We start from the raw sequence: 13,101 nt of genomic DNA on the forward strand, positions 1-13,101 counted from the left end.
TTTTTTTATATTCATTGATGGATGAATGCTGAATTACTTCTTTCCTTCTTTAGAGTAATAGAATAAATGTCAAAATGACAAAAAGCCCTAGTTCTTGGAAAATGGTAATTATAGCCAATTTGGTTTTCTTGGTTCATACTTCCATGTTTGAAAAAAAAATAAAACAAATGTCTACAATTCTCAGAAGAATAAAACGTGTTTGGCGAGGTAAAACATTGCGGCTTTTCCCATATTGAGAATAACATGATTGATTCATATGGGCTTGTTTTAAATAGCTTTGAACACAATTCCATCTTGCACAATCTTTCGCTCCTTTCTTTCTCTTTTTTATCGAGGATTTATCTTGATATGTTTAATATTATTTTCCATCACTTACTAGTAGCCAAGATTGAAGCATTAAATTTTTTTTTTTTTTTTTTTTTTTTTTTTTTTTTTTTTTTTTTTTTTTTTTTTTTTTAGTAATTGCAATATCCTCTGTCAGTTTGACAAAATTTTACATTTTATCCCACTAAAGTGGAGAGTTTAGTATCGCAAAGCAAATAAGGAAATTCCCGTAAAAAAAAACAAACAACTAAATAAATCACATTTGTTGAAGTTATAAGCGACTTTCTTCACCTACGAGAATCTATCGGGTATATGTAAACAATCCTTTTGAGGGTTAAACGGCAATGGTGGAAGAAGTGTTCATGCTTTTTTCTGATTATCATGCTATGAAAAAAAAGAAAAACGTAAATGCAGAAAACCTGCTCAATAACTAAAATACCTTGACATGATACATGTTCACTTCAAATCAAATAAAGTTAAATCACAACCCTAATATAGATGCAGTGCTCAGACTAATAAATAGAAACTAAAAAAAAATATTTATCCGTCATGTAGTGTCATTTTTAGCCCAATTTGAGATTTTACTACCACTTGAATTTTCTTGAAATTTTTATATAGGAAGCCATTTTTGTTTCGTCTAAGCAGTTGTTGAGACTTTAAATTGAAGGTTGTAATATTAAAATGTGTTTATTGTGTTTGAATTTTAATTTGTAAAAAGTCTTATACCGTTTTCTACTGGTGTATTTTCCAAGCTATTCCTGAAAATTGACCAACCAGAATGCAGATAAGAGATAAGCTAAGTTGTCGATTCTAGCATTGTTTGGTTGCAATGGAATCTGAAGCTCTGAGAAAGATATTCGAATTCCAATAACAAATAAACCCCTATACCTCCTCAATATGCATAAATCCTAGTAAAGAATTAGCTTTGTTCAGTATTATTAAGGAAATTGTTTGGATTAGACAAGGATTCACAGCTTTAGTGTCTCCTCAAGAGGATTTTTTTTCTGAAATTTGGAAAAAATTTCAGAATACCTTGCTTTTTTATGACAAAAAAAATTCTTAGCCAAAACCTAGCGTAAGCGATAATTGAGACATTTTTCTTAGATTTTTTTCAGAATAAGCGAAAACAGAAAATACCTTCAGTTAACAATGTTAGGAAAACAATTAACATTTCCATTCCTAGTTTAATAGTAATTTGCTATATGTTCGTAGTTCAATCTAAAAAGACAACTTAGGAGGAAAATTAGGAATAATAAGGAACAAAAATATTGACTGAAGTCTACGGAATTAAATGAAAATGCCAATCTCAAAAGCGAGAGCCAAATAAAGAGCTAAATTTACACATGAGTAGTATCCTCATAGGCACATCAACGAGAGCCCTGTCCCGCCATAACACAATAGCCCTACCCCTGCTTTTAATGAGAGCCCTATCCTGTCCGTCCGACGACAGCCAGCAGGCGCATGTTACACCATTGGGAATGTTTTCTAGGAGACATAGGTGCATGTTACTGAATAGTGTCTATGATTCTTTAAAAAAACTTCAGGGGGCACCAAATCAGGATTACCAAGATTTTCACGCCATAGTTTATCTGATTTCGAAAAAAACCTTCAGGTGTCCGGTAAAATCAAGATCCCTTTGCTTGTTACGTCATAGGGTTTGAGAAGTTACATGATAAAGAGTGTTTACTTTTGCTTGTTAATAGGACTTTTTAGAGGCCGTTGGTAAGGCGGTACAGTCCCGGTTGTAAGAAAAAATGATCGTGGTCCAATATTTACAGGTATGGGTGACGAAATTGTGCTTGACTAGTTTTGGTTCCGGTGAGCTTTATAATCTGCCAAAACAGGTTTTGAATGTCAACAACACGTGAGTTGTTTAATTTGCTTTAGTACTGAAAAAGAGTTTAAGAGTGTGAACATCGAGGATATGCAATGATTTGGATTTATGGACATGGATTTAGTAATGGATGCTTTTATTCTCTTGGACATTGAAGGCAATAGCAAAGGCGAAATGAAACCTAGAGTGCCTAACGCTGCACTGAAAACCACGAGAAGTTGCCAGCTAACCCTCGAATGGGACAAGATAAGCAATATCGTTGAGCAAATTCAAGTCGCAAGAGCAGTCATGCTTTGCAGCAAAAGTGAATATAATGCATTGACAAAGCTTCCAAGGTGCATTAAATGCATAAATGAAATATATTGAAGTCAATGATTTGAATTGTTGACTACCTAGTCTTTGCTTAAATTGCTGGAATATTAAGAGAGTTTGGATTTTAGGAGACTACTGTTAAGATACTGGCTAATATGATTTTAAAACTACTGACATTTATTTGGCTTTTACAGAAAGTGATTTTTCATGTGAAAACTTTGTGTGTGACATTGCTTCAAATAAACAAATTGAAACACGTGAATTTTAAAATATGAATCAAAATAGTAATATTGCCTTTACAGCAATATATGATAAAACAAAGCTATGTTATATTGTAGAAAATAAGACCCTGACTTTGCATGTCAAGATGGATACCCCTTGAGTCCCAACGAGCTGCCGCCACTTATCACCAACGATGGCTAGCTATTCGTGCAAGAAAAAACCTAAAGGACACAGTTTTGTACATACAAATTTTATTAATAAGCAAATTCATATCATTTTAAAGCATTTAACTATTAGAGCACTGAAATTTATATTATAAAGGTAAGAAAGAGCATTTCAACTAGAAAGTAGTTAAATCGAGGATTGTCACCATAAATGCTAATAAATTCACTATATCCGTAACAAAAAAAAATGAAATGTAATAGTGCATGAAAACCACAATTTTTCGTTGGTAGAGCTTGTACTCACTTTCCATTTTGAATATAGATCTTCCACTTTGCTCAAGAAAATTTATCATTTATCATTTATCTTTGCTCAAGAGCACATCTTATTGAAGGCTAAATTTAAAATGAGTTGAAATATTTCTTATTCAACCTTGGTCTTTATTTGAAATCTTCTACTGGCAAAGGTGTCAATAAACCTGTTCATATACAGCTTCTGATCGAACTGAAGGCTGTAAGAAGCTTTGTAACCTTGAAACTGTTTGCCAGTATCCGCCAAAAAAGAACGTGATGTATATGAATATTCTGCTTCGGGTGAAGGTCGGCAATAACCTTCGTTTTGAAGGTGTCCGGTGCATACCCCCTGCAGATTCGCATTGTGTCCCTTATAGGGACACAATGAATCCCTAGGCAACGGTCTGTTTATGCATGGCAAAACAAAGTCCTTCCGAGTTATTAAGTTCCATTCGTATTTCAACAGCAATTTCTTAAAACCCTCCTTGTGGTCTATTTTCCTCGACAGCTGAAATCTCGAGGAAAATTGGAGCAACAGAACTGTCCAGCTATTTCTAATTTCTACACGACAAAGAGCAGTGAGACATTGCCGACAGATGAAGTGAGTTCATATCCAAGGAAACTACATTCGACTTTTGCCGATGCTTTGTCCAGTTTGGATAGTTCCCAGGAGACGATCCTCGTGAAAAACATACCCACTCCGCATAAATGTTTCTACAAATAAGTGCTGATCTACTTCGGTAATCAGAAATATTGTTCCATCACTGATTGTTAGAATTAAATCCATCACTGGATGAAGAGTTGAAAAATAATACCCTAAATCCAACCCACAAATTCATCGTAAATTTTGCCCGTGCTTTTACAGACAATATCCAGCAGTGGCAATACATCACTTGCCTGGTAAATTTTACAATAATTCTCCCCATTCTTACACCCTTCCTTACCCAAACCCTCTGAGAAAGTCCATAGTCGGCAATGGTGCATTGACAATTATGAATTGAATTATAAAAAGCTTCGATGGGTGGCAGTTTTTTCTCACGAAGCCTCGAGATGTAGTTATAGCACCACGGACATATGCCCTTATATATTAATAAACAATACTTGTCATCATATGGAAACTGCTGTTTAAGGAGGGGCAAGCTATTAAAATCATCACTTTTTGTGTTTGAATCAATTGGCTTAGGGATATTGGGAAAATATATAGGAATTTAAAAACAGATTTTATTGAGGTACGTATTATTATTTACATGTGTTCCATTTGCATTCGAAGAGCAGCAGCTTGTTAGATGATTTGGGTATGATATTTTATGAAAAAGACCCATCTACCCATGCAATATCCTCAATGTCACCTTTCTTCAAACCTGCAATCACTGGTAATGTGACTTTCAAATCATAGATGGAATTGTACAGGTAAACCGGTAAAAAATATTGCTGTTAAACGTTTAAATTAAGATTTGTAGGCCAACTCCCAAAAGTTACTCCCTCTCGATAAAATTGAATTACTTAAATGATCATGGTCGCGGACAGACATTTCACGACTAAACTAAACAAAAGTTTTCTTACACACCCAACAAATATCTTTATTAAAACTGCCAACTTGTCTTCTGGTGTCAGAGTTATTGGATAATTTACTTAACGTTTCCGTGAAATTGACTTATCAGTTGTTTTAATAGGCGCAACCATAGTCGCACCTACACAATCTTCCCCATCCAATGTCTCAAATACCTCTACTAATTGCATGATATTACTTAAGTCTCTTTGTGCGTGAGCAAAAGAAACTGCAATGGCTTCGTCTTCTTTAACAAGATTCGATCTTAATGGATGGCAAACATTCATAAGTTTGTTCTCGATGTCTAATTCCACCTTGTTACTCTCCAGGAGATGATTTTCAAAGTTATTAAACCATGAGATGGCATTGTCCCCCCAAAACTGTCTCCATGGACTGGTATACATAACGCTTACAGTTCCTCAAGTGTTTTTTTAATATTAATTCACAACCGAAATCTTGAAAGACACATTGAAAAATAATAGCAGGTCCCATAGCGCTTTTACCGTCATTCAAAACCAGACTAATATGGGGGATTTGAAAGAAATGTCCAATTGCATCAGAGTCTTTGGCAGGTGCATAAAGAAGCCATACCCAGAGTTTCACCCATTTTAGAAAAGCTTGATATGTCACTCTCAAAATCTTATGCAAGACTGATGAAGAAGGTCGTTCAATACCTGTTCTAATATCCCCCGGGAACAAAGGGAATCACTCGGTTCCCGTTAGAATAATAGCGCACCACGTGACGTTTCTGTTTCCTGTAAATAGCGGCACACCAACAAAGCTTTGTTCCATAAAAATCAATAGATGTCTAGACTCCATGGCACATCTACTCATAGAAAATGGCGGCAAAAATCTCTTGTTTGCTGACACAAAATGGCGGTAAGGCATGAAAGTATCGGGATGATGTAAGGACCATGCCCTTACTAGAGGCAAGACCCTTGCGAGCTTTTAAACATAACGAGGAAAGAGCTTGATTTTGCGGGACCCCTAAAGGTTATTTTCTTTGAATCAGAGAAACTATGACGTAAAAATCACGATAATACGGATTTGATGCTCTGCCTGAAGTTTATAGTAAAAAATCAAAGAGACTATTAAGCAAAATGTAACTGCATCTCTTAGAAAACATTCCCTATGACATAACATACACCTGCTGGTTGTCGTGAGAATGTCGGTATATGACTCTCTTTAAAGGTAGGGATAGGGCTGTTGTTGTTAAAGTGCCTGTGGGGATACTACTCACATGAACTGCAAAAAATGAATGATTAAAATCACACCAATATATGTGATGTTTCTTCAGTCACCGTTTTGAACTTCATGTGTGAAGAATGCTCAAATTTATTTTTCAGGTATCTAGTTATTTTATTTCCTAGGTTTCAGTCTATATTTTTAGTCATTTTCAACTAAGGACGCTGAGGAGGACTGTCTCAAGTTTTTTTTAGCTACTGTCAGGTTTCACCATTGTGATCTTAGAATTTAATTGAAAAGGCAAGGGCACTGAGATTCCCTTATTTCTCTTTTAAATGGTTCTGCCTTACAAGTACTTTCTTAAACTTTGGTCAGTTGTACAGCCAAATGGATAGACAAAATTGCGTAATTTATAATCGGCACGAGGGAGTTGATCAATGGCAAACGCAATGCTTTATTGGGTGAAAACGGTAATTTTATTTACTTTTTGTATGCTGAGACGTTTCAGTGTTTAAAACTTATTGTAATAGCAACCCTACGTCTAAATCTTAATATAAGTTACAACCAGGAGATATGCATGATTTCAAACATAGGGTTTTTCATATCGTTTGTATAGATGAATCTATTCTTTCCTTTGGATCAGAATTTGTTTTATTCTAAGAGAATTCACCCCTCTGCAATCAGTAAAAAAAATACCTTTCTCTGATTCCACTGAGACAGAAAACAATCCATTTAAGTCACCTTCGCATAAACTAAATGACGCAACAGACCTGTTCCGTCGTATAGTTGTTTTTCTACTTATAGTTGAATAAGTGAATAACGATTCGCAATCAGAGTCATCTTCATGTTCTGACTTTCCTTTAGGAAAGCCCCAGTGATTAAATGCTACCTTCTTCGTCTTCTTAGTAGTGTCTTGATCTTGCAGATGGATTGGTAGCAGCTCCATTCTAGAGTTTTTTTTCACTTTACTGTTTTTTGCTTGTATGAATGACATAGTTGATATGATCGTGGTCACTCAGGCAGTATCAACTAAAAAAGAAGAAAATCTAAAAAAAAAAAAAAAAAAATCAAGAAAACAATAATACATCATTCCACAATATTGAGTGGACGGAAACAATTTCGGAGATTCCCAATGCTTTACCATTTGATGGACATTTTGAACATCCTTGGTGGTGCCACTCGTTCAAATAAGTGGTACATTTCTACAAAGCCAAACCTGTTTCAATTATGGCGTATTTTGCAACACGCAGCGTGCGCCACCTGTTGAATATGATATTTGATAGTCAGCAAATTCTTGAAAAATCTTGTTTTCTCAGTTGTTTCAAATTTTAAATTAAATCAGGGGCATTTTTTGCTACAGGGCAAGGGAACAACTTCCCCCATACCCAAGTTTACTCCCCCTACATCCCGACCCCAGTCTATCCCCCTGAAAAGCGTCTTCAAAAATCTTGTCAAAACTAAGATAGGCCTGCATAATCAAGCACCCACAGAAAGAGATTACTTGTGCCACGGAATGGCTTGCTCCCAACCATCCATGACATTTCCTGGATAAAGGGCCCTGAAACGAAGACGAGCACCGCTAGTAAGGACTGGCGAGAAGACCATAAGATTTTCATAGTTTCTCTTTCAAAGAAGCAATTATAAGCTTTCCAGTGGATCTAATTGAAGTTCTAAATGGAAGACCTAAATACCTAAATGAACTGGGAGATGAGATTGTGGCGGGACCAACTTGGATTGTATCATTGGAGGCGATCTCCAGTCCAAAGACAAGAAACTCGGTTTTGGAAGTAGCAACTGAAAGACCGATTTCTTTCAGGAGCAAAAAACATCAACAGCGCTTTTGGAGTACCCCAAGATTGTCAGCCAAGAGAAGAATGTCATCGGCATAAGACAAGTGACTTGCATTAATATATGGCTCAATTAAGTATGGCGGAGTCTGTCGAGTAACGTCTCTAATACAGTTATTAAATATTGCTGGACTAAGAACAGAACCTTGCTTAACACCACGGGGTACACGAATACGATTACTAACAGTAACTTGCCTAGGAATCCGAATCGAGGAGTTCTGATACCACTGCCACAGGCAGGTGCAAACAAATGGCTATAAACGCTTATCGCAATAGAATTATCATAATTGCCACAGAAATGTGACCATTGCTGGATAGAATAATTCTTACGTTCAAAAGCATAAAAGTTAGCCATATCCAATAGTTTAGACCTTTTCCCAAACTCATAATTTGCCATAAAACTTTTTTCCGTGACCTATGTCATCGATAAAGAGATTATGCACCTCTTTGATTGTAGATATATGCGATTTCCAGATTATGCAGAATATCACCATGCTATTCATTTTTTTTTTATTAACCCTTAGTTCTCATAGCCGTCATAATGACAAGATTTTCCATATTGTAGATATTCCGCACTACTCGTGGGGGTTTTACCGCGCTATTCATATTTTTTTGTATTAACCCTTTCAACCGTCACAGAGATCAAATTTTCCAATTCTCCGATATCTAAGCTGTGTTTTTGCTCTTTGCATTTAAACGAAATAATCTCAAGCTGAAAAAAAACAGAGATTTTTGGCGTTTCGATCAGTAAATTGTAAAAAAAAAAAAAAAAATGATTCTGAGATCCGCCAAAAATATTCAACATTTTATTGCAATAAATCATCAAATTTACTAGACGCTTTAATTTTGAACAGACTGTAGAACCTGTAAATATATATAAATAGCTAAAGCTGCTATCATAGCTTCGCAATCTACAACAGTAAGTCTCAGTGCTCCATACGACCGATGGGTATATATAAATGCAAAAAGCTACTATCTAAATACAGTTCAAAAATAGTCACCACTTTATTTACTATTGTCACCTGATTGATATCGTTGGTTCTTTGACCAATAGGGAGCAAGCAATCAGAGGGAACTGTCGCTGATCAACCGAATTTTACAAGCTGCGTCAAGCAGCTGGAAGTTTCCAAGCAGTGGCGCTATTTAAATTCGCATATCCCTTTTGAAAATTTAAAACAAATGAAATTGGGGTTTCAACGCGAGTCAATTTTTTGGTCACGCGTTACAAAACATTCTCGCTTGATTTGGAAGCTCTTTATCAGTTTTATCGAGTCTGGTTTTATTCTGGAAGCTAAAATCTTGTATTCGAAAAAGCTTTTTAGTCTTCATCATGCATAATTTTTATTCCCAATCACATGGTCGAATAAACTTGACTAAAAGGAGTCTTATTTACGCAATAGACACATGTCCTCTCATTCATTATAATTCATCAGTTACCCAAACACATGAAATTCCTCAAGAATCTGTAATTGGCATAACAAATTTTTTTTATGAGAAAAAAATTGTAAACAATATCGAAAAGGAAACTTTTAGTCCTACTAGGCTCGTACAGGATATAAAGTAGCACATTTTTTATTTAGTAACTAAATAAATGCAAAAAGCACGTATATCGGAAAATACAGATTAACTTTAATCTGTAGTATTGTAGCGGATAGGGGGGAGAAGACTGAAGCCTCAAAAGTACGTTTTAGGCTCAGGTTATGTTCATAACGATTTAGAACCAGTGATTAATCTATTATATCCCACTGAAAGGGAAATTTTAGGGTTAACAGTGCAATATGGGTGCTGTGGGGGGTAGTTCTTCTACTGGGAAAACGTCTATTTCAATGAAAAATGATAGTTTCCAAAATTGATCCATTAAAAGCTGTACTTTATCCTGAAAAGCGGGATAAACACCCTAATATCAAGGATAATTCTATTTTGCTGTGGAAAGCACTCTCCTTACCAAAAAAAAAAAAAATAATATAAAAAAACAAATATCAGTTCAATCGCTAATTACTTCAAAGAGGGTAAAAAGTTAGACAGAAAATGGGTTATTAATTGGGCAGTGACTTGACCGGATAATTGAATGCCGTTAAATCCCCAAAAAAGGCTTCATACATGTATCTAGATTCTTAATAAATGTCCTACTTTTGCCAGAAATCCCAAGAAACCATGGGAAAATTAAACATTACACAAAATTTCGCGAGAGGGGGACCGGACCCGAAGGCCCCCCCCCTGTGCACGTACCAGAGTCCTACCATTATTATTTTGAAAGACCATAGCTAATAAAACGTCTTCGAATACTTCAAATAGCTAAGAAACTGTAATATACGTTCTAGCTCTGGAGATTATCCCTTTCTGACTGAAATTGATTCTCTCGCAAATTGGGCCGCTTTTGCTGATGACAGCATTTTGTAAGCCTACATGATGGGACATTGAACTAGGTTCAACATCGATGAATTCGCTTGAGAGCGGATTACGGTTGGATATTAGCTTGTCCTGGACACAATTTTTTTTTATGTTCAGAGATTAAATTTTCCGATTTCTTCAGAAGTTCAAAAACATGACCGAATTTATTGGTAATTCACCTGTGAAAATAATCTACTGTTCGTTCAGAGATACGTTCTTCTGAACTTTGGGGGACCTAAACAGATCAAAATTTGGTATTTCAAAACTACGCAAATTTAACAAAATCAAAAATTTCAAGTAATTTTAGTTTCATAGAAATTATTTTCTTCGTTAAAATGTCACTTAACAGATTTATTCGGACTCACGTTCTTTATTTATATTAACTTGTTGCTTTTTTAACTTAAAAAAACCCTTTTTTTCAGTTTAATTTCTGAGATGGGGCGAGACGACATGGGGCGGTCTCTTGCATCGGTAATGATAGACCGATGGAAATATGGCCACTTTATACGCCATGACCCATTTGCTCGATACAGTAGCTTCGTAACTTGAGCTAGTACCAGAGAACAGAGCGTGATTAAGGTTAGCCACGGTATTACTAGTCGTAATAAAAGAGTATGGCTTATCCTTTCAAAGTTGAGAAAAATACTCTAGTAGAAGGGATTTGGTTAACTGAGACCATGAAAACTTAGCACTTGTTAAGTTACACTTGAAATCCCCGGTCTAAATATCCCTCTAGTCCAGTAAATAAGGAATTTGGTAGGGGGGGGCTTCAGGCCAGTCCACACTCTCTAAATGTCAATATTGTCTGCCATTTCTCCCAGCAATTTTTTCTTTCAAATCTGTGCTCCCCTTTATCATCTACCTAATTCATTCCTGCATACACGCCTACCCTCAGTGAGTGTTTTTTTTTTAACAATGGGAAAGAAGGTCACTAATTATACAAGCAGATTTTTATAAATTATGGCAACATAAAGATGTCCACTCAAGGTCAAGATCTTCTCTTCAGGTTGTTTTATCCATCTGGTTCAACTTCTACACTTACTAAGGTTTCTATTTGCTTTCTGCTTTCTTTTTGTAACTGTTGACTTAACTTGTTCAAACATTTGTTTTTCGTTGGGAGCGTAATAAAATTCTGTTACATTCACATTATCTTAATACTAAAGAATGCTAAAGCTCACAATAGTAAAAGCATCGAGAAAATCTAAACGTAAGGTCACCTATTTTTAGAAATTCTTTACACCCTGGGCATGCGCTACATTTACGAATGTGTACCTTGAAGGGAACAAACAGCAAGATGAACGGTACAAAGGGGCATGGCACTATAATATTCACACCTGGTGGCTGAGGGAAAGTGAATCATTGGTTCCAAATTTACCTTTTGATTCGTGGTCTTATCAAAAAAGGGTGAAAAATTACAAGTGATTGCAAATAACCGGTATAATCATAATGTATTTAATGGACAATCATAATGATATAATCTAATTGAATATAGTTTACATCATTAAGCAATCATAGTCATTTTTAGAACTCTAGTTATTCCAAGGTAAAATTACGTATAACACAGCTCTAATATTTATCATACCGTGAGACACTTCCAGACAAAATATATGGATCAGAAGCCAGTGATAGATCCAAGATTTTGGAAGGAGGGTGTGGCTGGTTCGAAGCTTTATGAAGTGTCTAATCGATGAATTCTTAGGCTATCAAGTCAATAAAGAAATTTCTTTATTTCTCGACCGGCCCTATAAGTCTAATCAAAAGCTTCAAGAGATTAATGCAGGAATGTAATTAGACCTTCCCCTCCACACACTAAAAGTGTACCATCTTTGGCAGCCACAAAAACATCACGCACATAGTTGCGCAGTGGGATGGCGTATTTTGTAGATTTAAGTCATTCATTTACATCAGAACACCTTTTGCTTCCTCATTGAATATATATATATATATGGAGTTGGATGATCGATGAAGATCTTGGGACTTGCCAATCATAAAAGTGTGCGTGATAACAAATAAATAATGTGTTTTTAAACCATAAACCGTACCTGCAAAGCATGATCAGAGCCATGTCAGTTATCTTTCGAAGCGGTAACATAGCCAGTGAGATTTAGCAAAAATATCTTAATTAGCAAGCACACTCTGTTCTTGAACTTGGATGATCGAGGAAGATCCTGGGACTTGATCTCGAGCCCACGACTATGAGATAATTTAGTGCGGTTATTAGAAGTATGCAACCTGATGCCATCAAGAAGCACCAACTCATTTGATTTGAGTGCATTTATTGACGTTCTGACACACATCTGGAAGAAGAAAGCCCCGATGAAAGAAGAAATGTGGTAACGAGATCGAGTATAAAACCTTGTTGACTACAATTAAAACCAATATTGAGCTCGAAAAAATGAATTGTCTGGCCTAAATTTTAGATAGGTTCTCTGAAGCTTGTTTCCGTCCTATAAAGCACACAAACACCTTAGGAATTCAGGAGCTGGCCCCTGAAGGCTATGGGAACGAAGACATAAAAGCAAACCAGGCGCAGCTTAGAACATACTGCACCAAAGGAAAAGCTGGATCAACGGTCATAGGCACGCAGTCCTGTACACATGCAACATAGAATACGCAATCAACAGTTTTCACAATGTTCTGGACCCGATAGCGTCAAGATCGCTGGAGAATGAGGCCCTTGCGTATGTGGAAGAGCGAGGGAGAAGGTTTGACGTTCCCCTAAATGTGAACATTTACTATAAACTATAATGCATTTCAGAATTATACAGCAATTATATAACAACAAATTCATTCACTGGACCCTTCCACTAGACATGAACTTCACTCCCTTTCATTAGCACAGAGGGGTCATAATCTTTGGGGTGGGCGGGGGACTACTAGAAGCTGAATATGGTGTATTTTTAGCAACAAATTTTGGCAAAAAAGGATACTCCGAAGCGATCCAAGGGATGATGTTGAACTTCCCCCTATGTCGAGGTATGG

At 36.1% G+C, this 13,101-nt stretch overlaps 1 protein-coding gene across 4 annotated transcripts in view; it reads right to left on the reverse strand.

Moving 5' to 3' along the window:
* The window catches only part of LOC136038073 (transient receptor potential channel pyrexia-like), a 53,453-nt gene that overhangs the window by 26,534 nt on the left and 13,818 nt on the right, over positions 1–13,101 (reverse strand). For 3 of the 4 annotated variants that reach the window (XM_065721060.1, XM_065721061.1, XM_065721063.1), the window contains exon 2: positions 6,578–6,910. In XM_065721060.1, coding sequence (XP_065577132.1) covers positions 6,578–6,875 — 298 coding nt within the window. In that variant the 5' untranslated portion in view covers positions 6,876–6,910. Of the gene's footprint in view, positions 1–6,577; positions 6,911–12,161; positions 12,417–13,101 lie in introns of all 4 variants that reach the window. The other variant, XM_065721062.1, reaches the window with a different exon arrangement.

The sequence above is a fragment of the Artemia franciscana genome, chromosome 17, assembly GCF_032884065.1.
Source record: "Artemia franciscana chromosome 17, ASM3288406v1, whole genome shotgun sequence".
NCBI classification, from domain to species: Eukaryota; Metazoa; Arthropoda; class Branchiopoda; order Anostraca; family Artemiidae; genus Artemia; species Artemia franciscana.